Genomic DNA, 27,897 nt, shown 5'->3' with positions numbered 1-27,897 from the left:
GAAGTTGCTAAGACAATGTAAGTCCATTTAAAGGACTTTGCTAAAATGGGTACAAGTAGTGGTTACTGATTATTTGACTAGTTTCTAAGCTAATCCTTACATAAAAATAGGTACAAAACATATCAGTTTCAGATTCTGTTCATCCCATTTTAAGAGAAGCTTTACTGATCAGCAAAGTCAAGAACAGAAGAATCTACACGGGAGGGGAGGTTAGACCTTCTTGCAATAGATCAAGTAGTGGAGAAGCAACCACAATTTTGGCTGAAAGCACTTTTTTTAAGTCCTGAAAACACATTCAAAAAAGATGTTGAATTTAACTAGGATAGGCAACCGATAAATCTTCATGCAAACAAATTAAACTTGAAGACTGTAAAACCCCAACGGAGAGAGGCGTCAGGCTATCAAAATTGGCAGCAGCAAAAAGACTCTAAATCGAGAGAAAAAATGAACCTAGAAAAAGATGAGGAGCTCCTACGCCTGTAAAGAAACTATTCCAAGAAAAAAAAAGACCTTATAATAGTTTCCTCTCGTTTAGAAATCTCCTTACAACTCAATGTAACAGGTGCTTTATACTAGTTTTAAAACACATACCAGGGGTGGGGACGAGTTCGCCTGATGACCAGGGCTCACCATCGCCATCTTGAGTTCACAGGTTTGTGCGATGCCACTAGGACTTACGAACTGCCCACTTAGAACCGCTCCAATGAAACGAGTAGTGTTCCGGCGTTTTGTGAGCTTTTGGGCTTATGGTGCAGGCAGCCCAGCAGGTTGACGACACAACCCGCCCCACTTTTACAAAAATGGCTAGAATTCAGAATATCGACAACTGCATCAGGTAGCTGAAATGTAAACAAACAAATGCCGCTACAACTCAACACTTTAAAGATCACTGATACTTAGGACGAATGGACGATGCAAGTACCTGATCATCGGCAAGAATTCAGAATACACCAACATTTCAAGATACTGAAATCGGCAAACAGGCTACTGATGGTAGAAAACACATCCCCAACAGCAACTATGTACACGGTATCAGGAGACAAATTATCAAGCATAAAAACTAAGGATGGATATTAGGTTCATCGCATGCCAAGCAGATACTCGTCCCAACTTGACAAACAAGTCAAAATTTCAAGCGCTTCAAAGAAATAAGCAACATCTCGAATCTTCTATTACAAAAGTCATCAACAGTAGATAACAATAAGCTGAACCAAGACTCCCAAATTTCGCTCTCAGCAGAGATATTGCGCTAAGTGCTAACTGGCTGAAACAATGGAGGGGCTTAGTCCTCATCCTCGACAACCTTTGTTCCCAAACCTTTGAGACCTTCTGGAGGGATCTCAGCGACTGTGACCAGGGAGTAGAGCTCCTCCTTTGCATCTTCCTCGTCGTTCCTCTTGCGGGCAATTCTGACACGAACTCGCCTTGGCACGCTTCGGATACCACTGCTCCAGATGTGCTTGTTGAGCTTCACATCGACCCGGACATCAGTTGTGCCCATGGCCTTCTGAGCGAACTTCCTGATCTCCTTGATGGCATTTGGTGCCTTCTTCTTGAAGGTGCTGTATACAATAATTCAGTGATTAGTTAATAACAAAAATGATAAATGAACTACAACTTGATTTGCAATACAGCAGACAGGAAGATGCTGGAAAAGAGTTTTGGTAACGACACTAAATACACTTGAAAGCATATGAAGGTAACACGCTGGTAAAAAGCAAAAAATGTACTGTCATATGGATGTAGCACCCAAATGGAACACATGACAGCATATGAAGGCAACATGTGTAACGATGAGCGACATCTTTGTACCGGGCATGTAACTGTATCAACCACAACATTGTATCAGACAGATACCTGACTATGTCCGGGTAATAAAAACCAAATTATTAGATCAGTTATAAAGCTTCAAACAGATGCATAGCACAGTAAGATGCATAGCACAGTAACTTGTATGAAAGCAAGCAACAACAATATAGTAGTGACATAACTAGATGAAACAGAAACAACTGGATAAAATATATTATAGCCTGGCAATATAGGACAATGACCAAACAATCTCGGCATGGACAAGCTACAAAGGGTTAAGTCACCCAAGAAAAATGTACCGCTCAAATGGAACACATGGTAGCATAACGAGAAGCAATACGTGTAACGATGAGCAGAATAAATCTTCCGGGCATGTAACTGTGTGCAGCCACAGAATTATAAGGCAGACACCTGACTATACCCGCTTGGCACCTAATCAAATAGCACCCAGAGTAAAACCAATAGGCATAGTCGCTACTCATTAAGCAAGGCCGTTATCATAAACCAGAAGATCTACACAAGCAAATGTGGGATCAAATTCAAGAGCAGGATCCACCAGAAGATAATCCCGCTCGGTCAGATGATTCCGGCTTTACTCTAGCTGGTCAAAGGATACCGATCCAAACAGGTGTATCAGCCATTCGCAAGCCCACATAGTGCTCGCCGGCCGCAACCCTCCGCGCCAGCATCTTAGACGAAGCGCAACACAAACAGTACGGAGACAAAAGCGCAAAACTAATCTCTAGACGGCGGATCTACTCTGCTGCGCACACAGCGCTTTTGAATGGACGAGACAGGGTTGGGGACGATACCATCCGTGAAGGCGCTTGTGGAGGTTGATGGTGTACTCACGGGTCACCACCTCATCCTTGCGGGTGCCGGCGCCGCGCTTCTTCTCTGACATCTTCGGCCGCCGCCGCCGCCGCGTTCGCCTTGCTCCTTTGTTGCGCTCGAGGGAGGCTGCGGCGAGAGGAGATAAACCCTAGATGCCCTCGCCAGGGTCGCGCTTTTATAGCTGCGCGAGTTAGGGCTCCCTGCCATTTTGGGCCTCTCCCAGCAAATACCCGACCGGCCCATGTGCGCTGAATTGGGCCCATCCACGTAGACCTTTCGTATTTTATTATTTCTTTTGGCCTAATACTATCTGATACTTGACGCTTGTGAGCAGAGATGTTTTCCAAGCAGGGGCGGATCCAGTGGGTGGCACGGGTGGTCCATGGACCACCCTAAGAATTTGCTGCAGATGAGGAGGAGCAGTGCAGGGCGTTCAAGTCGAGCACCCGGGCGGCGGCACCCGCCATGGCTGTCCTCATGTCCGTCGTTCACTCGTTCTGGAGACGAAGAAAGGCACGAAGATGAAGGGGTATCAGGTATGCTCTGTTGGGCCTAGCCGTCTGGGCTAGTGGGTTTTACTGAACGTGGGGATCACGGGATCAGAAGGCTCAATTAGAAATATGCCTAACATAATTCCAAATTGACAGGTTGCTCCTTTTAGCTGTTGATGTACGTTGAATTATATGCCTATATGGTGCAAAAATTATTTATTCTGCTACTTTACTTTTCTTATGAAAGGTACCATCTTAAATGTTTAAAAATATTGTTTATTTCCTGTTTGTATTAAGATTCGTGTGATTTTTAATATAATTGTGGTATGCGCATCCGATCTATGTTTAATAATAGTGAAGTTTGTCATGTGTGTTCGCCCCACCTATAATTTAGAGTGTCGTCCGTCACTGGCTTAGTGGCTTGTCGGACGCTGCGGATGAGCGACTGGTGGTCTGGCACGATGAGTCAGAGCTGCGCGAGCTTGACAGGGCCTGCCGCTCGCCCGCTCCCGCTGTTGCTTCTTGGGCGCGTACCGTCGTTTGACCGTGGCGACGGTCGTGTGGCCATAGGCTACTTCTGCTGCAGAACAAAGCAGAGAGATTTGCCAAATGAAAATTTTGTAGGAGCTTACACGCTAACACGTATTCTGCCTGTCAGCTCAAGCATCATGAGCCGTGTTTTGAGAGTCTTTCAGTTTTCTCAGCCCCGATTTGTATATGCTTGACCTTGAGATGTTGCCACTAATCTATGTTTTCCTTTTCCCTGCGGATGGGTGGCACGGGTGCCACGCATCGACTCGCTCGACTCCCGTCCGTTCGGCCGTCCCTTAGCGGCTCAGCCTGCAGCGCTGGCGGCCTGGGCTTGACTGCAGCGCGCGCCGCCGGTCAGGGGGCTGGGCTGCAGCGCCATTCGGTCAGGTCGTCTGGACCACCCTCGCCCAAAATCCTAGATCCGCCACTGTTTCCAAGGATATCGTTCGCTGTAAGGATGGTTCAGTCCGTTTTTGCTCTGGTTACTCCAGTCTGCACTGTCACTATCGGCTGAGTGGGTCAGTATCGGTAACACGTTCTGCCTCCTATCATAAATACATATCTCCCATCATTTTAGATAAAACACCATCTCTAATATATAATTTTGATTTATTATTTTTTATTAAAATATATTTATAAAATTTATTGAATTTATGATATTATGAAATCATCTTTAAAGACAATTTTACACATGATTTTAAAGTTTTCAAATCAAATATTTTAAAAGCTATTGTAGGTTAAAATTTTAAAAAGTTTAACAAAACATTTTTCAAAATGACATATATTTATAATCCGAGAGAGTAACACACTCTAATTTATGATTTTTTGTACACTATAATTATGAGAGATGTGAAACTGAGCACGCTAGCCAGACGCTAGCAGCACAGAAATGCAACCCAACCCCAACCATAGGCAATACATGAACTTACCAGCTGCTCTCTTGATAAGCGGGATTGCAGGAATGATATTGCAACTCACTTCTCAAGGAACCGAATTTCAGAGATCAAACACAATGGAGCCAGAAAGTAATGAAGAAAAGAGCAAACTCTCCAAACAGAGACATCCGCTTCAGAGCAAACTAAAACAACAAACAACGGCAGTACAGCACACAACAAAAGCTGCGACCTTGCCGCATAACGCTTCAATCTGGATTCTAGACCAGTGGAAACCCCCTTCAATCTTTCATTGTTGAGACAAAATCAGTGCTACCTGCAAAGCAAAACTGACAGAATCCATCTATGCTCACAAAACCATAGCGACATACCTAGAAAGCACCACGCTAAACACGAACAGAAGAGGCATAGACCCCATACATTGAACCAGCGCATACAATTCGTCCACGACCCCAAGACCCAAGTGACAACCAAAAACTAGGTTTACCTCTCCATCACATCATTTTCACCAGGAGAAACAAGTTTCATCACCATGTAAAGCTACCTTCATAATAGGATTCCCAGAGAAGACTCTAATCCTCTCGCACCATGTCAACAAAATGTGGTAAGGCCAAATCATCTCCTAAATGTACCCTTATGGTGTATTTGGTTGCTAAAACAAAGTTTTGTAGAGCTGCATCGTATAAGCATGTTGAAAGAAAACAGGCTGAGTAAAGTTATATGTGTTGAAAAAAAAGTGTTTGGTTCGTTGAATCTGAGACCGTATAAACGGATGCAAGAGTTAAGATTGTGATTAGTGTCTGCATCCGTCAGACCAGACTGAGGAGTGAAACAAACAACCAAAGACGCTTCTTACTGAGATTATACGTATCCGCTCATGCAGGCTGAGAAAGATTCAGACAACAAAACATACCCTTAATAGATTCAAATTTCTGAAGCACTCCAGCAGGAGTACAGAACATGTTTCAGTCTTTGCGATACTGACTGAAACATAAGGCCTTTGACAATCGACAACGTACATGCGAAATTAAAGATAGCTAGCATTGAAACATTCACAGAACTGACTCAATCTGTATTTCTTCCATGTTTCCCACACATCACCAGTTCAGGAATCTAGGATAAAGAAGAAGCAGTTTAGATTTCAGATCACGCCCTTGTAAAAACATTGTTGTCTTTAAATGCATAAAAAATGTCAGGTGCCAAATATGCTTGGCAAAGAGATAACAAACAGTAATGAACAAGCAAATAACGATTGGTATAAGAGGATGTGCATGCAGTAAAAAGTTCATAGGCAGAGCATAAACAAGTGGAGACTTGTAGCTACCTGCAGCATGCAGATGTGCTCGGCAAGTTTTGACACAATTTCAGGCCAAAAGATTAAGGAAAGCATACACTGAACCATTCCTGTTTTCTGAACTAGCAGTTTCTCACGACAGCGATGTTCCCTAGCAGTTGAGAACTAACTAGATTTATGCTCTGAATGATGTTGAACTAAATCATTTCAAGTATCTTCCAAATCCATGAAATGAGATAAAGATATAAAAAAAAACCAACAGCATAGCAACAGTAAAGGTGAACCACCAAAGTGGTAAGCTATGCGCAATGCTGATAATAAACAAGATTTAGAAGAACCACGGAAATTCTTGATGCAATTTATAAGAAAGCGTTGCAGTTCACAGAATACGCCATGCCATTCTTACCAATCAACCAAATGTGCGGCCTGTTCTAAAACCACAGAACTATGCTCCCAGATTCAACAGCCATCTATTGAGTTCGCCTTTCTCAGGAATCAGCATAATCATCAATCGAGGTCAACTGCTCAGATTAGCGCAATAGATCAAAAAGGAAATGCGCAAAAGGGAGGTTAACTGGTTCCATTCCACAGAGGCGCAGACAACGAAGAAATTAAGTCTATGGCTCAAGCTTTACTCCGTGCAGGATTCAGCTCGTCACTTCATACAAAAGAAAAGAAAAGTAAAACAAGGGCCTAGGAGGCGAGGTCCGATTTGTCCGTGCACACGCAGCACAGATCGAGCGAACCCTTCGATCCAATCAGATCAAGGAAGGAGGCGCAAACCAGACCAGGTCAGATCAGATGCCGGAGGGGGCTGCGCCGGCGGCCTCGGCCTCGAGGTACCGGCAGATCCGCTCGACGACCTCCCTCCCCTTGGCGCTGTTGTGCAGGAACCTCTCGGCGCAGCGGTTCTCGACCTTCTCGGCGACGGCTGCGAGCGCGGCGAGCGGGCGGCACCGGATCGTGGTCTCCTGCCTGAACTGTGTCCACTCGTCGGGCCGCTCCGGGTGGGGCCTGTAGGATGCGCGCTCCTCAACCTCGATGAGGCCCCGGAGGCTGACGTTCCGCACGACGACGTCCATGGCGCGCCGGGGCGCGTCGACGAGCGAGGTCTCCACGCAGTGGCAGAGCGCAGCGCCCGACGGGGACGCAGCGGCGGAGGGCAGGAGGCGGCGGAGGATGAAGGGGAGAGGCGGGGAGCGGACGGTGATGGAGCGCGCGGCGTGGAGGCGGCCCGTGTCGGCGTCGAGGCGGCGGTGGAGGGTGTGGACGTCGGCGACGTGGGAGAGCGCCGGGCGGGAGGCCGGGTCCGTGAACTTGCGCCACACCGCCGCCGTCACGCGGTCCCACGGGTGCCGATACACGTGCTCCTGCGTGTACACCACCATGGCGCTGGCCTTGGCCTTGTGTGGGCTGGGGGTTTTGGCTTTTTATTTGATTGGTTTCTTCTTTCTTGCGGCGAGGGTTTGCGGCCGCCGCTGGATTGGGGAGGACGGCAGCCCGAACCTGCCGGCGAGCGTGAGCGGTGCGGTCGGCACGTGCTCCGGCCCCCGTGTCCCTGAGTTTTTCCTTTGCTGGCAAAGCATACTTTTCTTATAGCGCCTTCGAGGGAAGCAAACGTATAACTGATTTGGGGAAACATAAATATACACTTACAGTTTGGCTTGTGAATAAAGCTCAGTTTTTACTCTATAGCTTGATTCGGTGGATAGAGACTCCTGCACTTACTCATGTAGATAGGCTCGTTGTCAGTATCATAAAATCATTTTTATACAAACAATTAATCATAATTTCAACTTTTACATCCACTCATACCATCACAGATTCGATCCATCAAACAGAAAACTTAACAACCACACTCTTATTTTCGACAAAAACTCTGCTCCACCTGCTTTCACTAATACATCTCTAACAAACCCATACAGTGAACCAAACACACCCAGACTTCTCCGAATCAGTCGAGTAGCTGCAACCACGCTGTTGCCACGACCTCTCTTTCCAACGCCATTCACGATGGGAAAAATTGCTTGATTGCCACCAATCTTCACTGTGTTTCTAAGAATTGTCACCTATTTATTTTGTTTCTACAAACTGCCATCAAAGAGAGATTTCCATTGCTAATTTTTCATTTTATGATTTTTAATGTGTTTTTCTTTTTTCTTACCTATACCAGCCACATGAAAAATATTGTTTTGCCCTTGACCGAATTGAATCAGACCCATATTCCCAATCGGGACTCCTTAAAAAAAAATACTGATTTGTCATCCTCTCCAGGTCAGCCCCGACGTCAGCGGCCGCCAGGGGCCTCGAGTTGTTGTTGGTGCTACCACTTCGGGCGGTTGTGCTACTGTTTATGGACGAGCTCGGGGCCTGATGGATGCCCTAGGCTCATGGAAGGGTTGGATTTGGGTGTCGGTGGTTATATTTTGGTTGTGGTTCCATCCATGGCAAAGTTGCATGTGGTTCCATCCATATAGATTTCTAGCTAGACTTGCATATATTTTGTTTTTCCTTGTCTGTTTCTGTGATTTGTCAGTTGATTTCAGTCTAAAATGTTGCAGTTTTTGCAGCAAGATTGGTTCAAAACTTATCTTAACTCAATATCATTTGCATTCTTTGAAGATCAGGAGAACAAAGTGCAAAAATTGTCTTTGTCTGGGCGAAAAGTGACGACCCAGGAAGAAATATAATCAAATTGTATAAAGACGTTGTGGTAAATTGTTCTGTCTTAGTACCAACTGAACATACGCCATTGTTACCAGCAACCCTTCACTCCTACAATAGCTAATGCAGGAGAAGTTTTCATGTGCTTCTGCTTTCCATCCTACAGGAACAGGTCAATTCCAATCAAACCCAAGAAAGTTGTGCATCAGTCTGTTACCAAATGCAATGAGGTTTTCCAGGGTGGGAGCAGGAAATAGATATCTATTGTTAGTTTAACATTGTTGGGACTTAATAGCTGTAACTTCGTGATCGTCGAATCAAACATTTTGTACATGGTACATAAAGTTATCATATTATTGAATAAGAACTCTTTTGTCCCTGTATTCTGTCACTGCAATGTGATTCAGGGTTTACTCATTCTGTTTTGTATATACATAGACCTCAATGTTGTCCAACACCCTGGTATCATGTTTTCAGAACTTTGTGCGGATGATTGCTGTACAGACAAAATCAAACATGTGTTCACATGCAAAAACAAAAGCATCAACAGTATCCACATAACAATCCACATACTGATCATACCAAATCATATAGGCAACGTAATAATCTGTTCACATCTTAGTTTAGAATTCAACTTCCTAGGTAACATAGCAAGGTTGTCCATATCTTAGTTCACATCTTAGGACATTACAGAGTTCAAGTCTCAGGGAATTAAAGAGATCACAAAAGTTGCTGCACCATAGATTGTGTTCAGTTCTTTTTCTTCTTTGGAGTCATCTTCTTGGAACTCCATCCTTTTGCTAGAGATGTTGTAGATGGAGGTGCGGTTGTATTGTTGAATTATGTGGAGGCAACACCAAACAACATTGCAAGTTGCCTAAAAATCTAAGGACATTGCAGTGTAACAATTTTAATTTGTAGGCATAATAGAAAATATTATTTGCAAGAGCTCACCTCTTAGTCCGAACTCCTGGGCTATCAAGAAGCAAGTCAGACTTCTCAATTCTTGATCTTTTGGGGATAGAAGTACCTTTGGTTGTATTTTTTCTTGGCTTGTATTTCCTGTGACAATGAGAAATGAAATAGATGTGACAATGATGAATAAAAGAAATTGCATAACTAGAATAGCAAGTAAAAAAACATTGAACTTGCCTTTTTTTTATGCCATTAGATAGACAACATGTCTGCCTATGCCCCAAAGCTTCACATTTCCAGCATTTGTAGCTGTTTTGGATGTTCATTGATCTTAGTTGCACATCCTTTTTCAAGACATCCTTTGACGCTTAACTTTCTCTGTCTACCTATTGTTCTTTTTTAAGTAGAGCTCCCAATTCAAAATTCAAACCCAAGCTGCACTTTTGGTCATTGAGACTTCTCTGTCATAGGCTCTATTTCACCCTCATATGCAGCTCTAAACATTTGTATTGAGTAGTACTCATATACATAATCCTCATATCTTATGTTCTTTTGAGTACTAAAAAATGCCAATATATGTGTGCAGGGCTTGCCTATGTGCTACCACTCTAGACATGTACACTCCTTTGTCTTTGTCTTGACTACATACCTAACCCTTGCTTTCTCACCATTGTCCCAAACTCAGCACTCCAAGCAGCTGCTTTTACCACTCTCAAGTGGCCAAAGTCCTAATCTTTGCCTTTAGTTGTTGTAATATGACAAGTAATATAGCCCCTATAAATCTCTCCCCAATCCTTCTCCTCTTCTCAAAGAGCTTTATTACCATCTCTCTAAGCTTGTCTGCTAGATCACCTAGAGGTAGATCATTTATTCCCTTAATCTAACAGTTGAAACACTCTGCAAAGATTGTTATTGATGTAATCACACTTTATTTCAAGCCACGATGTACTATTTCTTGTTGATTTGTGTCTATATCAGTACACCAAACATGTGGTTCCTGAAAGGAGCCCTATTCAACCCTCGAGCGAAGATCACTAATTAGCTTCTCCATAGTGTACCCACTGGCTAAATTGACATCTCATTCTAGATTTTGGCGCTCAATTTGCCATAGGATTCCATCATTAAGTCTCGCAATGTAGGATGGAATTCTAGCGGCTACTTTAAACGAAAGATCAGGGTCAGCTCTACGTGAGCAAACAGACCAAACAATAGGAAAAAAAAAGGTTAGGATTCCCTCTACTAATAGAAAACATGAAAATAATACTGTTGTCTACCCTGTTGTGACGTCTTTGAGGTCCATCCTCATCGCTACTAACCTCGACTACCTCAAATCGCCATGAACAATCTAAGGATTTTGATCTCAAATTGACCACTAATTGTATCGATAAGACGGAGATTTTGATTTTGATTTCTCACCTCAAATGTGTTGGATCCTCAAACGTTATGGACACGAAGCGACGCGGGGTGGGATGACACGAGGTGGGACGGGCGTGAGGTGACACAGCATGGCACTAGAAGTGGGGGGATGCACGAGGCTGAGACGAAGGAGTCTCCATTGGGTCCAAGGGTCTGATTCAATTCGATCAAGTGCAAAACAAAACAGTCTTTTCTAGTGATTGGTGTAGGTGAAAAAAAACACATTAAAAACCATGAAATGACAAATTAGTAACAAAAAAGCTCCCTTTGATGATGATATGTAGAAACGAAATAAATGAGTGGCAATTCTTAAAATCGCAGTGAAATTAGTGACAATCAAGCAATCCCCCCCCCCCCCCCCCCCGCGCCACGATGGCGCTCTCTCACCTCTCCCGGCGCCTCCTGAGCCCAACGGCGGCCGCCGCGATGCACCTATCCAAGCCCTTCGCTTATGGCCGCAACCCATACATCCTCTTCCACCCCGGCCTCTGCTTCTTTTCCACGTCCCCAGATTCCAGCCCCAACTCCTCCGCCTCCGGGCCCTCGGACCCCAACCCCAGCGCGGGCTCCGCGCCCGCCTCGCCGGAATCGATGCGGCACCAGGAGATTGAGGGCCCCACGGTGGACCGCGACACGTCGCCGCTGGCCGACGAGACGCGGCGGGAGCTCGACGCGCTCCGCCGCACCGTGCAGCGCCTCAGCGCCTCGCTCGCGCTCCTCGGAGGGGCGCACCTCGCCGCCGGCGCGTGGATCGCCTATGGGGCCGCCCCGTTCGGGGTGGAGTCGGCCACGGCGGTGCAGGGCGTGGTGGCGTTCGCGTTCCCCTTCACAGTCGCCCTGGTGTTGCGCCGCGCCATCAAGCCCATCGCCTTCTTCCAGAAGATGGAGGCCAACGCGAGGCTGCAGGTGCTAACTCTGTGCCTCCAGGCTACGAAGAACGTTAACCTCATGCTGCTCCGGACGCGGGTGGTGGCCATCTCTTGTGTTCTCGGGGTATCTGTTGGGTCAGTTGCTACAATCTCTGCGGGAAGGATGGTTAGTGTCAGTAACTGAGGAATAAGAAAGCACTGGTATAGGCAAGTAGACTTTGAACTCCGAAATTTTTGTGCTTTTGAATGTTGGACACTGTGCTTAGTTTTGGTGATTGTACACGAGACAAGACTAAGGAGATCATAATGTGATTGTTTGAAATGTTTCTAGTACAATGATCTTCCTCTTCAGCTGGATCGAACCAGTTGGAGAAGTTTACCATCGTCCTTAAATTTTAGTTGAATCAGCTCCATGCTGATATTCTGTTTGTTAATAACGTGGCTATAACCACACTTTAGATCGCCTACTGATCCTCATACCTCTGAATTGTGTTTTGGAACCTTTGTGATTTGGAAATTTTATATGATCACCTTATGCTAGAAGACTACTATTGCTGATTCAGTTAATACTGAGATCAGATTGTAATGTAAGCTGCTTATCTAATTATTTGCTCAGTTGTTATCTCAGATTCGATCAGTTATGTTCTCTCCAGGATTGGCTTATGTAATGTCAAGTAGTATGTAGGGTTTTACAAGATGTCAAGGAAATAACAGTGTATCAAATACAATAACGGTGGTCAAGACCTGTGCTTTTTTGAGAGGATTACCTTCATTGTAAATCATTGGAAAAAATGGTTTCATCATAATCTTTCAGTAGTTTAACCAACAATGCTCATCCTATTATTTACTATTTTTTGAAGGCAACTATCTTGGTAGTGATTGTCTAGTTAGAAATCGAAATATATGATCTATATTTTGGCAATGAGACTCTATGGAGTTTAAACATCCTTGCATATTATCCTCAACTAATATTCTAAAATGTTGTTACCTTGGGGATCTCTTTCCCCCTCTTTAGTCCTTAGTTATTTTTTGTAATTTCTATAATGCTGTAGTGGGATCAAGAAGATAAAAAAGGGGGCACGTATGGTCCCAATATGATAATCTAAGTTCTAGAAGATTAGATGATGTGGAGCTATCACGATGTTTCTTTTATAATTAGCTACAGTAAAAGTTATATATTTGAGATTCGTTTCGATGCTGAAATGCTCATGCCTCTATTAAGAGCTAGATCTTTTTTCAATAGCACAGTGTTTCTCCATTTGCTGTCTCCTCTGTTATGACCACATCGATGTAATCATCTATATTCAAACGTACCATTATTCTCTAACTGGCCGTCTCTATCATGCCTTGGCTATTCTATGTCCAAGTATTGTAAAAAAATATTCGTTTAAGTCTTTTGTTTGAACAAGTAATTTGTTTGTTTTCTGTTTGAACAAATAAATTTTCATGAAGCTAGAAAAGTCAACTTCAATATGATATCTTAATGGTCAGATTAGCTATCCTATAGGTCTAGCTTACCTACTGCATGTCTGCCCCCTCTTATAGCCAACTAGTGATTGTGCAATAATTTGATGAATCTAATAAAAAAACTCGCTGATATTGTTTGTTTATGAAGTGATTAGAGATGGAAGTGTAATGTTCTTGGCTAACTGCAGCTTCAATTCACAGATCAATTTGGTCCTCTACGAGTGTGGCAGTGAATCCAGCTACTTCTTGGTTTTTTTTACCTAAGTTCCTTGTTAACACTCTTGTAGGGATAACAGCTTGAATTGATCGATTAGTTATTTAGTAGTACTGCCGTTTTGGTCTTGACAACCATGACATGAACGAATTAGTTGATTTTTTTCCTTGTTGCTTTTGAAATTCCTAAGTAGTATTATTTCATTTATTTGGAGTTTCTCATTCTCCATTGTTGCCTGACAGATACATCGTTTTCTAGCTTTATGTAGTTTAAAACATTACAGTATTACGCTCTGACCTAATGGTTCTTAAAAGCTGTGCTTTACTTAACTGCAGCTCCAGTTCACATATCAAATTGGTCCTCTACGAGTGCGCTAATGTAATCCAGACAAATCTTAGTTTTTTTAAGGTCCTTGTTAAAGCTGTTGTAGGGATAACAGCTTGAATTGATAGATTAGTTTTTTATTAGTACTGCTGTACTGGTCTTTAACGATATTGGCATGAATGAAGCAGTTGATTTTTTTTCTTAGTTGCTTTTGAAATTCCTGAGCTGTAAGATTTGGATTTTATCATTGTCCATTGTTTCCTGACGGATACATTGTGGTCTAGCTTTATTTAGTTTAATACATGGCAGTATAACACTCTAACCTAGTGGTTCTTAAAAATCTGTGCTTTTATTAATTCTTTAACATTGGGATCTGCCGATTCCTGTTGGCTCTGAAGAGCTATATTTCATTTTAAGATCCCCGATTCCCATGACCCTTTTACTGGTCTCCTTTTACCTGAGAAGGATGAGAAATAAAAAGAATCATGTATTTCTATGACAGGCCATTACAGATCTCCATCATTTCTGGAAAGCAAACCTGATGAACACAGTATACTGCACCGTGTTTACCTTGTAGGCTTGTAGCTTAGGTCAAGGAGAAATGTTTTGTACAGTATATGCACCAGATATTCCCAATTAGTTAGGTATCATAGCCCTTATGCTTCTTCTGAACAACACTGTGTAATGGCTTGTCACCATGCTTTTGGATAGCACATATTCACCGGCAGGATTGTCCACCACCAATAGATAGGTCTTACCTTCTGGTTAAACTAGCTCTTATCCAATCAACTGGATAAGCATTGCCAATTATTGGTGCTTTTTTGCCATTATAAGTAGGCACATGTAATGTAAGGAGTATGCACATCAACCTCATTGAGCTTCAGAGTCCATCAAGTTTCAGATCTCTCTTCACTCAAGGAAAGCCACAGTCCTGAACTTTCAGCACTGCATGTAGTTCTTCAACCCTTGCCTGGTGCTAACCTCCTTGAGCATAGCATCAAGCCTATACAAACATTGCTGTTTCCTTCTTGCACCAGGATGGGGAAATCCTTATGTTATTGGTTATACATTCTTGACCTTGCAAGGCCAAGGTGTAGTGGCTACAAGCTTTTGAAGTCCTTGAAATGAGATACTCTCTTGTTGGGTATATGCCCTTCTCACTTTAATATTTGTTCATTATGTAGAACAATATCTTTTGCATCTAGGTTAATCTTCTCTTCCTTGGTGTGTGCTGGGTGAGTGTGTTTGGTTTCCTGGTAAGTCCAGTATGGGTGCCTGAAATAACACGTATTTGCTTCTGAATCTGGTGGTGCTACATCGTGGCCTCTTTCGGTGTCTATTTTTCTGTGAAGTGTGTTGTTGGAAATCACTTGCGGCCATGCTCAAGCACATGCTGCTTGCACCAGCACTGCGAAACATCACACAAAAACAAGTGTTATTGGCCACTGGATGCAGGATTGCAGCCTTTCTGGAGTTTTGTGGGAACCACTTTTGTGAGCTTGAACCTTTCTGGTGCATGCGTGCTACCTGCAGAGTATGATGGTCTGGAATGTCGATGCTGTAGCGAGATATTTCTGCTTGTCGTTGGCGAGAGAGTATATCGTCTTTTCTTTTCCATTCTTTTTTGAGTTGTTGGATCTAAGTCGTTATGCTCCTTCATTTATGTAGATTGTGTGCTGCTTTTACAGCATTTTGTGGTAGTTACTCCTTAAAGCGTTCATGTAATCCTGGAATGTTAAAGCAGTTTCTTCTACTCTGAAATCGGAGTGCAGTTTTGTCCGGATGAGTACAGAGAACAGTTTGAATTCCTACTTGCTTTGTTTGAAGCATTGGGCCTTCAGAGTACGGCACTCTGATCTCGCAAGTTCTTTTACTCAACCATTCTTGCAAGTGCTGATGCTAACTTTGTTTGATAAAAAAATGTTCTCACTTCTTGTTTATTTCTCTATAGACTTTGCCTGCGTAGTAATTCTTCTTGCCTCCCTAAAAAAGGGTTATTCTTCTTGCCTGATGAAAGAGAGAACGAAGAGGCAAAAATGTAGAGCATTACGAGCGTCGTACACGGATACACGCTAAGCACCTCCTCAAACACGCACAACAAAAATGCCATGAATTGGTGACCTCAGAACCATCAGGACAGCATGCAAAGCACCTCAACGCCATGATTAAATCAAATTCTTGAGTTGATCCAAACAAATGGCAAGCAGTGATACAATATCAATCCCTCTCTCGAAGGGAAGAACAAACAAGAAAGGCACCAAATTAAAATGGCGCATCAGCGACATCAATTCGTTAAATTAGGAGAAGAAGAAATGAGAAGGCAAAGGTGTATCAAATCGAAACACGCGCATGCATCGGAATCCACGCGCGTATTCGGATCAGCGTAGCCATATCTCCCCGGCCTTCCGCTCTTGCCCCTCCTCCGGGCGGCCGGCGCCTCACTGCAGGTAGTAGGCGAAGAACGAGGCCACGGCGGCCCCGAGCGCGACGCCGACGGCGGGAGCGACGGCGGCGGAGCTGCTGGTGGGGGCCGGGGCCGGGGCCTCCGCGGCGAGTGCCACAGTGGCCGAGGCGGCGACGAGGACGGCGCAGGCGATCTTCTTCATCTCCATCCCTTGTAAAACGAGGTGGACCGCGGCGGGACGGGACGGAGACGAGGAAGAAGGGCGGGCGCGGCGAGCGAGCTGGCTGCTGGTTCTTGGCTAGCTGGCTCTGCGCGGGCCTTCCTTCCTTCCTCGCTGCTTGCCTGGGGACGGAGGGGAGGGCGGGGGATTTATAGCGGGATTAGCCCACTAATCTGATGCGCTTTGAGATGAGTGGGTGGGCCGCATGTGGTGGCGCCTCGCTACGTGCCTGCATGTGCACGAGAAGCGGCCCGGCGGGCGGCCGCGCGGTGATCTCTCGGGGAAGGGACGAACGGGTCGTGTTGTGGCGTGGTTCGTTGCGTTCGATCATCGAACGGGTCCGTCTTCTGGGCACGCACGCACGCACGCGCGTTTGCGTGTTCTGGCTGTGCGTTGGTTACGGAAATTTGGCCTTGGTCAACGCAGACGCACGTATTGGTCATCGCTAAACGAAACAGGAGAGGAAACACAGATCTGTGTACTGTTTGTGCGACGGTGAATAGGCAAAATTAGCACTGGATTGATCAAAAGACCATCTAGTTTTCACCGAAGGGGAAATAACAACGATACTTAAAAACCCCAACAATGATAATATATACATAAATATTAGTTACGGAATCTATGTCTATATATATTATATCTATATATCTATATCTATCTATATACTCCTATAAATACACGGATTATGGTAAAATCAAATGATCTCTATTGGCACCTAAATTGATTAAAACAATCACATAAAAAGATTCTCTCCGTTCCTCCTTTTAAAACTACATTTAATCACACATTAATTATCTTCTATATTTATAAACATCTAATGTTTATTTTTCATATATTCTAAAAATATATTCAATATATCATTATTTAACATTCATACCTAAACGTCCAATATTTAACTTTAATATATTACTATATAGTAAATTAATTCTGTATGTGTAAAACACATGTGTAGTTGCTAGTTAACTATGAAAATGAGAGTTGTTGCGCTTTCAAATAAAAATGCTGACACCAGATAAATTAAGCGCAGGCTGTCAACTGAACATTTTAAAACTCCTTGGTCCATGTCATATGTTCCTCTTTTACACTGCATAAACGCCTTAGATTATATCGAACACCATCTCTTAAGCTGGCAGAAAGATATCGACAACCTACTTCAACTGGTCGTGATGATAGGAGGAAACTCAGTTTGGTTGTGCAGGCCCGCACAGACACGCATAAAAAGCCAATTCAAACCTCACTGGCGCCGCGCATCGCCGACTCGTCGGCGGTGTCATGGGGCCCATGATCAGCGCGCCAGGTCGTCAAGCAACAACGTTCCATGGCGGTGGGCCCAAGGCCACGCTCTGACCAATGGTTTCGCGTTTGAAGTCCAAAGCCGAAAACACGTGGCAGAAAAACATCTCTAATTCTCCGAACAATGGCGGCTTCCGGCTCGTCAAACTCATTCTGTATGAGGCTGGGGATAATCGGGTCGTTGGTTTGAACTCTGAAAATTCGCACCAATAATCAGTCTGTCCAACCGAACTACGCAACCACAATTGCCACTGTCAGCTCATCAGATTCCTAAAGCATCTGACCACGAACCAGAAAGTACAAGCAGAAAGTTCAGGCGTTAGGTAGCCACCTAATGACATGGCAGATAAATTGTTAACCTGGAATTTTGTTACGACAGACAGATTGTCTAATTAATCACTATGCAGCGAGCTCACTTGCAAAAAAGAAAGAAGAAGAAGATAGTACCAAGTTCGTTGGGTACAAATGTTACTCTGGCTGTTAATCTTACGGAATATTTATTTGGGTTACTGTTTTTAGGTTTTTTCTAAAAAATTGTGCTTTTACCTAGTCTGAAAAGATGTTTTTAAAATAGGTGATTGGTTTATGTAATAAATTTTTGGTATAAAAAAAATATCTCTTAACGAGCTTTTCAGTTTTTATTTATTTTAAAAAAAACAAATTTCTAACTTCTCATAAACCATTTCTCAGTAACCTTGGCAGCAGTAGAAATAGAACAAGAAATAGAAACAAATATGGCCTTAGCTCTCCAGCAGCTGGTTCAAAAGTTCTAAACAAGCACTCAATTCAAAAGAAACGACTCAGGTCATGTTTGCCAACAGCAGCGCGACGATAGGCGCAGCAGCTGATCGTCGAGGATCCGCGCTTTAATGGTGAAACGAATGACAGGACAGATTCAGAATTCCCTTGCTGATCTCGTCAGTCTGAAGTCTGAACCAGTCGATTTCCCTAAAAACATCAACCCAGCTCAGGCGATCGAGACATCCCATCGCGCATTCGCGCTAGCTAGGAGTAGGAGGTTCAGGCCTGGCCGGGCATCAATCCGCCGCCGTACAAGTGTGGGAAACAATGCCGCCGGTTTCGCTCGCTATTGGGTCTGTCGACCGCTGAGCCCGAGACGGACAGCTTCTCTGCCTGCAGCTGAGCCCTCCCTATCACTCCCTTACCGCGCGCAACTTAGACGGCGCCGAATCTGGCACGCCCTCGTCTCATCTGGCCGCAAGATGATGCGGCTCACCTCCTGTTCATACCAACACACCCACACGTTCTCTCGTTCACCGTGCGATCGCACCATTTCGACCAAAACACGATGCATGGTCCGTGTGTGTTAGAAACCAGCATAGGCACGTATACTTGAAAAGCTGACACGGACACACAGAAGATGCATTTCCCTGGTATTGTGAGAAATCCATCGGGACTCTTCTTTAGGTGCACCTAGAAGGTTTTTCAAGATATCTTTCTTGCTCCAGCAAGGAAAGGACACATGAGCTGATTTGATCTCCGATCCCTCGGTCTCTGTCAAAAGGTCATTCCTGCCATCTTCCCCGGCGCAACCGTCGACCGCTTGCAACATACTCGACCGTCCGTCCACGGCTGCGGCGTGTCTACGGCCGCCGCGCGAACTGAAGCGCTGAAGTGACCGTGAAGACTTTGGAACGTTCCATACGGTGCGTGGCCGCCGGTAGCCGCACCGGTACGACACCCTACACCGCATGTGCGCCATTTTTACTGCATCCGGCCGGTCCAGGGCAGGTGTACGCGCGTGCGCGCACGTACGTGTATGTGTACGACAGCTACCCTTGACCCTGAAATACGTAGGCGACACGCTACGTACCCGACCGAGTAGCATACTAGTCGGCAGCGACCAATCAACGAGCATTTGCGGTGTGATACTCGCACGATTGCTCGCTAATCACGGCCGTCGTTGGGTGACGGATGGTGTACTGGACATTCGAGACGTTACATGGCGGTGGCTGAATGGTCTCGTCTCGGCGTAGCTGGCCTTCGAGCCGTGTAGGGGACGCGTCGCGGTTGCGCGCGCGCCAATCAACGCCGGTTGGGCCGTGGGCGTCACCGGACGCGAGGTGTGGTGGGATGGAATCGCGTTCGCGTGCGCGCGCCGAGACCGAGACCGAGACACCCACGCGTCGCGCCACGCGTCGCGCCACAGGCGCCCAGTGCCCGCGACGGCGACTCGCGAACACATGCCCCTTCGTTATATACCCCCCCTCCCCCGTGCCGTCCGTTCCACCAAATCACAAACTGCTTCTCTGCTTCTGGTTAGCTTGGCCGCAGCTAGCCACCCTTGCATTCGCCGCTTCCTTAGCTTGCTGATTTGCTCTAGCATTCGCGATGGCGTCCCGCGCTGCAGTGCTACTCGTGGCGGTGGCGGCCGCGCTGTTCGCCGCGGCGTCGGCGCAGGAGATGGACCTAGGCGTGCCGCCCGCGCCGGCCCCTGTCACGGGCGCGGCCGCGGGGGCCGCGGCGTCGGCCCTGGCCGTGGCGTGCTCTGCCGTGTTCTCCATCCTCGTCGCGGGTGGGCTCATGCAGTAGGTGGTGTGTAGTTCGCTGCAGAGTTCGGTATCAGATTGGACCCCGTTTGTTTTCGTCTTAGCTAGTACTAGTAGCGATGAGTGTGTCTGAGTTGCCATTGTGATCTGTTGTTGCTTATTCTTTTGTATCATACTTCATTGCTGTATGTACATCTTGTATCGTGCCGTGGGCTCTATGAATAAAGACGATGGGTCTCATCTGTTTGTTCGTCATTACGCTTTCTGATTTCGATGTGTTTTCTCAAGGTTCGTCTGCACTCAAAACCTTCCTAGAATCCTAGCATCGTCGACAACGCTGTCGACGTTGCATATAATTTGCAAGAACTCGTAACAGTGACCAGCAATGTGCGCAAGACCAAGAACTCTGGTTATAGTCATGCAACCAAAAGATCTAAATCGACCCGTTTGGCCCAAACAACTTCTTTCCATGGATAAAGCTGAGAAATGAAGAGGTATATACAGTCACTGCCCTCTCAACATGAGAGCAAATGAGATACTGTTCTGTTCTACCGGCGCTCTGGTAACCCAAAGACGACGAAAGATTGCTCATAAGATTACCCATGGGTTAAATTGAACTTAATTCCACACGCCCAGCTTCTCCGCAGTGTGAGATATCATTTCGGTCGTCTTCAGGTTCACAGATCCGGCTCTGGGTTTTTTTTTTTTTTTTTTGAGATTTCCGGCAGCAAACCCAAAATGACTGCATTGGGTAGGAAGACAAAATAGTAAAGAGCAACAGAAAGGCGGTGCAGCCCGTGCATATGGGACGAACCGAGGAAGGGTTGAAGTTTCCAACCAGTGATCTTTTAGCATTCGAGGATCACCTGTGCAATATATTTTGGTCACAACAACCAACCTGACAGGAAATTGTAGCTTCCAAGTGGCTCTATTTGAAACTGCTCCCTTCTGGACGCCTTGAATATTCAGTACCAAACAAAATTCAGAATTGGCTGGACTCTTTTTTTCTTAACGAGCGATTGGCTGGACTCTTTTTTTTCCTTAACGAGCGATTGGCTGGACTCTTTTTTTTCCTTAACGAGCGATTGGCTGGACTCTTTTTTTTCCTTAACGAGCTATTGGTTGGCGTATTTCTGGATGTTTTACTATTCAGTAGAAAACGAAATTCAGGAATGCCTGGTCAGAGAACTGCAATCAACTCAATTTGTTTGGTGAAAGATAATAATACAGAAGCGGAGGGCATGGTAGCCCAGCGGCAACTCCTCGTTGGAGAGGTGAGCCGGGGGTTCGATTCCCCTCCCGCACGCTCCTGTAAAAATAGGCTCAAAGAAGCCTCCGGGTAAAGGGGGCCGGTAAAAGAAAAGATAATAGTACAGAAAAGGGCTGAATTTGGTCCCTCCCTAAATATGCAGCCGGGTGAGTAAGTACGACAACCTGGGAGGCAAACATGATTTCTATCAGCAAGCGAGGTTGAAGCTATAACATTGAATAGGGAAGCTTGATAGGATAGAAAGAAAAGATCTCCTGCCTTTTTTCGGGAAGGAAGCCTGATAGGATAGAGAATACGAACCTAATATCTTTCGCAATCGTTGTGCTTCGATCGCCATCATCATGCTGATGCAGTACCACCTCCTCCAAAGTGCCATCTCTGTAGGCATGCTGGAAAACATACAACTATAGGAGTGAAAACAGGGCAGCAAAGTGCCAACGGAAGACTGACGAGATAGTACTACGACAAAAGGAAACGTATATGGAACTCTACAAAGTATATATTCCAGGTGTGAGCATTCGGTGGGCGGGGGGGGGGGGACACTTGGGCCATCAAGCAGTATCGTTTGTCAGAACCATGGGATGCATCTTCAACTATCATAGTGCACCACGAAATGGTAGCAATTCACCGTGCAAATGTACCTGCAGTTTTGATACTAGTACCATTCCGCTTAAACCTTCTTAAGGATTGCGAATGCCCTATGCTACATGCTAGCACTGATCGTAGGTAGCTTAAAGTTGCAAACTGCTATGCAAAGGTTCTAGACTTCTAGTTCAAAATACGAAGAAGTATTGGCAGTAAAATTAACATCCAATGTGATATGTTAATTATGTTTCATCCAAGTATGACAGGCCAAACCAACTATAGATCTGAAGCATTGAAACAAAGAGATAAGAAGCAGGTAGCTGGATAAATTTAATTGCAATTCATTTCCAGACATTATATTAGACGTGCAGAAAATGAAAAAAAAAATCAGATGTCCCAAGAAGATTAGTATGTTTATACCTTGTAAAAACATCTGCTACCAAAGGGGCAGGTGCACTTTCCAAAGTCAAAGTACTTACAATCAATAGACCTGCAATGGCATATATGTGGCTTAATGAATCAAATTCTGTTTTGGCAGAAAAGACAAAGAAACTTTGTCCGAAGCATATGAGCAATTCATCTTAGAAAACGGCAGGTTCCACTTTTAGACAACTGAAACACTACAGGCCCTTTGTTGTTACTAATCTGAACATTTTCAAGCAGATCACGTAAGGGGTGTGCCTAAGGGTAAATGTAAATTTTAAAGCAAGTATCTTACTTGAGCTTGGCCTTGTAACCATCAACAATTTCCTGTTTTTCTTCCTTCGAAGAGTACCACATAACACTAGGAACAACATAGTATGACAGTTTGCGACATATTGGACAAGCCCTGAGTGTAGAGTTCACATCCATGCCAGATGAAGGAGAGGTGCTACGCCAATTCCTAATGCATGAGATACAGAAGGAATGGTCACAATCAGATAGCAATCCAAATCTCCTTTCCGCTGCCGTGGGCTTTGAAAGCACACGGTCCAAGCACACACCACACTCTATCTCTTCACTTTTTCTCAAGGCCTCAAGACGTCTGTTGTTTTTCTTGCACAGCTTGATATGCATTCGACTTTCATCGGGACGACAGGGATGCAAGCACTGTTTTTCGCAGAATGCGCATATATCTCCATGAATCTGAGAGCAGTCTTTACCATAAGGACAAGTACCAGCAGCAGCAAAAGAGCAGATTGGCAGATGAGCAAGACAATGTGATATTTGGTTTTGCGCAGTTTGGTTAGATGAACAGCTGTTGCCATCCTCTGGATTGTTATGTTTATCACAATCAACTGTCCACGCAGGTCGACGAGAAGACAGTGCTGTTGTAGGCTTGCATATCTTTTGTGTTTGGTTGCATACATCTGTTTGGCATTCTCTGCAATGAGGGCGTCCAGAATAACTGACTAGCTCAGAAGAATCGGATGCTGCACATGCTGCAGTAGTAGATGGTTGGGGGTGGTTACGACGAGCTTCAACATGTTCATATCTGCAACGGCTACCATAGGAGCATGCACCTTTCTGGTAAAATGTGCAAACCTGTGGGGGGAAAACGTTACAGTAAGACATACAAGACCATGCTATTGCAAATCAGGCAGCGTAGGGAAAGTGGACTGAAGTAAGAAGCATGTAAAGGGAAAGTGGTCTGAAGTTAGAAGTATGTAAGTTACATTATCTGGTTGATCATTGCAGTCATGGGAGAACTCACAGTAATCTCCTTTGAAGCAAGCTCCATGCAAGAAGAACTTGCAAGGGACCCTGATGAATAAACAAAAAAAAAAATCATCGTTGTTAGTTTATCCTCCAACCGAAAATTGCATGAAAGTCAAGTAGTATCTTCATGGATACTTTCTTCTATTATAATGTATTTCTTGTACTATCTTATCAGCAAAACACCTTATGAACTGCCTATGTTTCTTATCTGACCTACATGAATACCACAATAAAATTACGGTATGCTATGCTGACGAATTCAGTCCTCAATAGGAGACACCAGAGTTCAGTCCAACATACCAGGAATGCAATGTTAGTTCAAAAAGAAGCATTGTATTCCCCAATAGCGTGTTTCTCATGCATCACATAACTGACAGGATGATGGGCCTAGTTTCTTATGTTTCCTAGTATGTTGTTGCACTCTGAAATTTTCTTCTTTCATAATCATGGAATCAGATGCGATTGTCAAACATTTCCACTACTCGCTTATTGATGTAAGTGGATCGGTGTTTCCCCGTGCCCTCTGTCCTCATGTCCTAAAAAGTTCACCACCACCTCCACTTTACTCCTGACTCAAAAAGATAAAAAAGATGCCGGAAAACACACATCATCCCTTTACTTTTTTCCACCAAACAAATTGCATTCAGCAGTTCGGAAGACCATTCTCCGCGCACTCCCACCAGCCAAGTCTGCGACTCGAACTTACATAGTTGACTCGAGTCCCCACTCAAATACTTAGTGATGCAAAGGGAGATCGATCCCCTACGCGACCAAACGTACTCTGGTATTTCCAAAATCACGACCTCGGATATTTCTTTAATTTAGTCACCTCGGCAGTTACAACTTACAAATGACCTGTAATCCAAAATTACTGCCTTCCGCTCCATTCTACACAAAGACCGCGCTACGATGCTATAATTCAAGTTAAATCCGAACTAAATCGCTACAACCGAGACGAACACGATCCGCCTCTAAGCTTCACAGCACCGCCCCCAGTTCGAATCGGTAGAAAATGCAGTCTAATTGAGCGTGCAGGAAGAACCGTATCGTTACCTCTTCGACATGACCGCCGAGCCGGATCAGACCTGCCGGGATCGAGCTGCACCGACGACGACTTCGGGGACACCAAGGCGACGCGAGGACTCCTCCGTCTTCGTCGCCGCGTGGCGCCCGCCGGACGTCTAGGGTTTGGTTGGTGCGGCGCGCAGCTTCGCTCGGTCCCTTTCGTCTTCGTCGCGCTTCCGCAGGTCAGCTTTGTGGTGGCAACGGTGCGGGGAATGGATTCCTAAAAACGGGGTTGGCTTGGAATGACGGTTCTACCCCTGAGACGTGGGGAAACGGGTTTCGAGGTCTGGGGCAGAAACGGAAATTGGGCGCGGGGAGGGAGGGAAGCCGGGGACTATGTTCCCGCCGGATTGAGTGGGCAACCGCCTCTGCTTGCGGAGGCAGAGGTGGACATGAGTTGGCTGTAGAGGACGGCCCGTGGTTATAGCGTCAAAGCATATGGTTAATGAGAGTGCAAAATGAGGTGGTCATTGTTAATTTGCCACATAATGCTTCCTCCGTGTAATTGGTTTTATTTTATGAAGTTTATTATCTTTGGACTCGTACCGACTATAAGAGACATATCAGGTTTAAGGTTCATCGAATTTCTGGTCTTATAATCGTTAAGGTGATAGGAATATAATAGTGGATTACGGATGTTGCAAGGGGACTATTGGTGCTTGTCGGTAGGCGTGGAGGATCACAGTGGATAAGGTTAGCTGGAGAAGTAGAAATAGTGAGCATTAGGTCCATATAGAGATGGTCAGAGCAATGCATGACGAGAATTAAAAGGATAAGGAGGTGAGCAGCATTATAATTGTATTGGACGGAGATATAGTATGTGCATTACAGTGTCCCGTGTTGGTAAAGTGAGGGTATTAGAATGCAGATATTGAATGAAGTTAGGATGGTTGGTGGTTAGATTGGTTCGAGGGTTTTTTTTTTAAGAAAAGATAAACATATTGCTTGTCAGCGATAATTATTTTTTTACAGAAATAGGTGTGTATAAATATTAATTAGAAAGGTGAAACTTATACCTAAGTATCAAATGAATTTTAGGTCAACCAAAATTCAAGATTTTATTGAGTGAGTAAGATTACGAAGAAAACAGAGAGCGAGGAAAAGGTTAGTCATGTTTGATCGACTTAAGCAGCCGTTTGGTTGGTAGCTACATGTTAGCCATGTCAAACTTTTCTTTAAATTGGTCTTGTATGTCATAGACACAATCAAAGACGAAGCTAAGGTATGATACCTAATGCTCTAGAACTAGAATAAATCAAAATTTTAGTATTAATTATCTTATTTTGACTATATATGCAAGATGGTGAATTGAGCACTAAGACTAATATTTACTTTGAATTATGTACTTTACACCACCATTAATTAAATTATAACTTCGTCCTGGACACAATAAGTTGTTGCAATATTCTATTAGGCAACCAAAAACCTTAAATCTCTCGTACCCCGCAAAAAAAAAAAGAGAGTCCAGTTCTGGCTAAGCTTTTGTTCACCCCAAGTGAATAAAAATATATTGAGCTATGGACTAGGGAGAATAATCTTGGGATCTGGTCCTGTACGTGTGAGACTAGCCTTATTCACAGTGTGGCATGAAAACAACAAAAACCATTAAGTACTCATTTGAAACATATGAATTTCACAAGAATCAATTTAATTTTATAGGACAAATGTAAGAGTCGGAAAAAAAAATTCAATTTTCTAAGGAGACCTAATCTCTAATACTTAAAAAGTCTTAAATGAGTCACGCGCCCACCCTAGATCCCACACTCACTGTGACAGTCTAAAATGTTTAAACATGTCATTAAACGTTTGTGAGCATCATTAGCATCATAATTGATGTTTTGATCAAGTAACTAATGCAATTAAAGATTAAAAAATGATTGAGTTTAATAATAATTGATGCCTTGTGAAACAACTCACAAAATTGCTATGAAACATAGGGTCAAATAATCTTATAAATTAGTCTATGACATGTGAAGAATATTAGTGGTTTCTTTCCAAATATTTGGGAATTAAATTAGAGCCTTAAAAATCTGTGTAAGTTGCAAAAAGGTTGCAACTTTAGAGATTTTTAATTCAAAATTGGCTCAAGATTTTTGGATCGAACCAGTTAAAATGGGTTGCACGGGAGTTATAGATTCCAACAAAAATTGTTTAACAATTTTTGAAACAAAGGAAGGTCGATTTTTGAATTAGAGAAGAAGGGAGATCTTTTCACAGCTCGACCACTGTTCATCTGTCCCACCCGTCATCCCTCTCTCCTCTGTCTCGGCCGAGTGACTTCGAGAGGGTGGTCGCCGCTTTCGTCGACGTTGGAGGGCGATCGCCGCTTTCGTTGACGTTGGAGGAAGGCTAGCGCCACATTGCCAGCAATCGGGCCACGCCTCTGCGTTCCAGATGCGTCGATCGCCACCCTTATCCCCTCCCCCTTAGTCTCTCTCGCTCTCTCTATCACTTCTCTCTCTGCTCCGTCCTTCACTCGGCCGAGCAGCACAGAGCACGCACACGCATGCCGCCGCCCAAATCCATCCCGCCCGCGGCCAGTCCAGCCAGGCCCAAGCCCTGTGGAGCACGGAGGAGGAAGTCGAGACCTTCTTGGTGCGGTTCTTCGCGTGAATTTGTCTCTCCCCCGCTGGATTTGAGCTCCTCACGCCATCTTCCTCTTCTCCAGTGGTTTCCTGTGCCACCCCTCCGTTGACTTGCCACCACACTGCTGCTCCAGCCCAACCGAAAGCTCGGTGAGCTTCCCCACGATCCTTTGATGCTTTGGCGCGTTTCGTTTTCCCTTTTGCCCGACGCCAAGGCGGGTCTCGACGTGAGCCACCCGCCGCTGTCGCTTGTGTGCTCGCCGTCTGACGAGCTACGGCCGTCTTGTTGGCCAATAGTTGCGCCATCAAATTCACGTGCTCACCGTAGGAGCTACAGGTGCTCTTAGTTGGGTCATTTGTGTCGTCGTTTCACCACCAGTGTGCTAAACTTAGCTGTCACCGTGCTATCGCCGCTAGCTATCTTTCGGCCATTGCCGTCGACCACATGTGCCACCAACAAGCTCCCCGTGATGTGCCAATGCCTCTGGTGCCGCTCGTTGGTCGAGCTGCACCGCTGTTCGCCGCCGGTGAGGTCGCCAGAACCGC

The 27,897-nt window shown here is 44.8% G+C and overlaps 5 protein-coding genes across 6 annotated transcripts in view; 2 read left to right on the top strand and 3 right to left on the bottom strand.

Annotated features, from left to right (window-relative positions):
• Positions 1-27,897, top strand: part of LOC133921366 (ADP,ATP carrier protein 2, mitochondrial-like) — a 53,797-nt gene that overhangs the window by 4,772 nt on the left and 21,128 nt on the right. The window lies entirely within an intron of this gene.
• LOC133921365 (large ribosomal subunit protein eL31) lies at positions 1,119-2,803 on the bottom strand. Its single transcript, XM_062366206.1, has 2 exons — positions 2,622-2,803; positions 1,119-1,562 (listed from the first exon to the last, which is right to left on the bottom strand). Exons 1-2 carry the CDS (start codon positions 2,711-2,713, stop codon positions 1,283-1,285), a joined length of 372 nt encoding a protein of 123 aa, XP_062222190.1. The 5' UTR covers positions 2,714-2,803; the 3' UTR covers positions 1,119-1,282.
• Positions 6,408-7,439, bottom strand: LOC133921364 (uncharacterized). Its single transcript, XM_062366205.1, has one exon. The coding sequence runs from the start codon at positions 7,238-7,240 to the stop codon at positions 6,650-6,652; it is 591 nt and encodes a 196-aa protein (XP_062222189.1). The 5' UTR covers positions 7,241-7,439; the 3' UTR covers positions 6,408-6,649.
• LOC133921363 (uncharacterized) lies at positions 11,209-12,338 on the top strand. The gene has a single exon (XM_062366203.1). It carries the CDS (start codon positions 11,220-11,222, stop codon positions 11,898-11,900), a length of 681 nt encoding a protein of 226 aa, XP_062222187.1. The 5' UTR covers positions 11,209-11,219; the 3' UTR covers positions 11,901-12,338.
• Positions 21,328-24,992, bottom strand: LOC133921362 (E3 ubiquitin-protein ligase makorin-like). 2 transcript variants are annotated; one of them, XM_062366202.1, is made up of 6 exons: positions 24,755-24,992; positions 23,697-23,746; positions 22,722-23,527; positions 22,424-22,493; positions 21,719-21,807; positions 21,328-21,582 (listed from the first exon to the last, which is right to left on the bottom strand). In XM_062366202.1, the coding sequence occupies exons 2-6, from the start codon at positions 23,721-23,723 to the stop codon at positions 21,549-21,551; spliced, it is 1,026 nt and encodes a 341-aa protein (XP_062222186.1). In that variant the 5' UTR covers positions 23,724-23,746; positions 24,755-24,992; the 3' UTR covers positions 21,328-21,548. The 2 variants fall into 2 exon arrangements, with proteins under 2 accessions (XP_062222186.1, XP_062222185.1); XM_062366201.1 differs by having other exon boundaries at positions 23,659-23,746; positions 24,755-24,987.

This window comes from Phragmites australis, chromosome 6 (genome assembly GCF_958298935.1).
Source record: "Phragmites australis chromosome 6, lpPhrAust1.1, whole genome shotgun sequence".
Taxonomy (NCBI): Eukaryota; Viridiplantae; Streptophyta; class Magnoliopsida; order Poales; family Poaceae; genus Phragmites; species Phragmites australis.
The sequence above is the reverse complement of the archived record's forward strand: the minus strand, read 5'-3'. Positions and strand labels throughout refer to the sequence as shown.

Coding starts and splice junctions, on each gene's coding strand:
- LOC133921365 (XM_062366206.1), bottom strand. CDS start 2,713: ATGTCAGAGAAGAAGCGCGGCGCCGGCACCCGCAAGGATGAGGTGGTG. Junction 1,563..2,621: donor CACAAGCGCCTTCACGGATG/GTATCGTCCCCA, acceptor TATTGTATACAG/CACCTTCAAGAAGAAGGCAC.
- LOC133921364 (XM_062366205.1), bottom strand. CDS start 7,240: ATGGTGGTGTACACGCAGGAGCACGTGTATCGGCACCCGTGGGACCGC.
- LOC133921362 (XM_062366201.1), bottom strand. Junction 23,528..23,658: donor GCAATGATCAACCAGATAAT/GTAACTTACATA, acceptor TTCCCCCCACAG/GTTTGCACATTTTACCAGAA. Junction 21,583..21,718: donor ACGATTGCGAAAGATATTAG/GTTCGTATTCTC, acceptor TTTGCCTCCCAG/GTTGTCGTACTTACTCACCC.
- LOC133921363 (XM_062366203.1), top strand. CDS start 11,220: ATGGCGCTCTCTCACCTCTCCCGGCGCCTCCTGAGCCCAACGGCGGCC.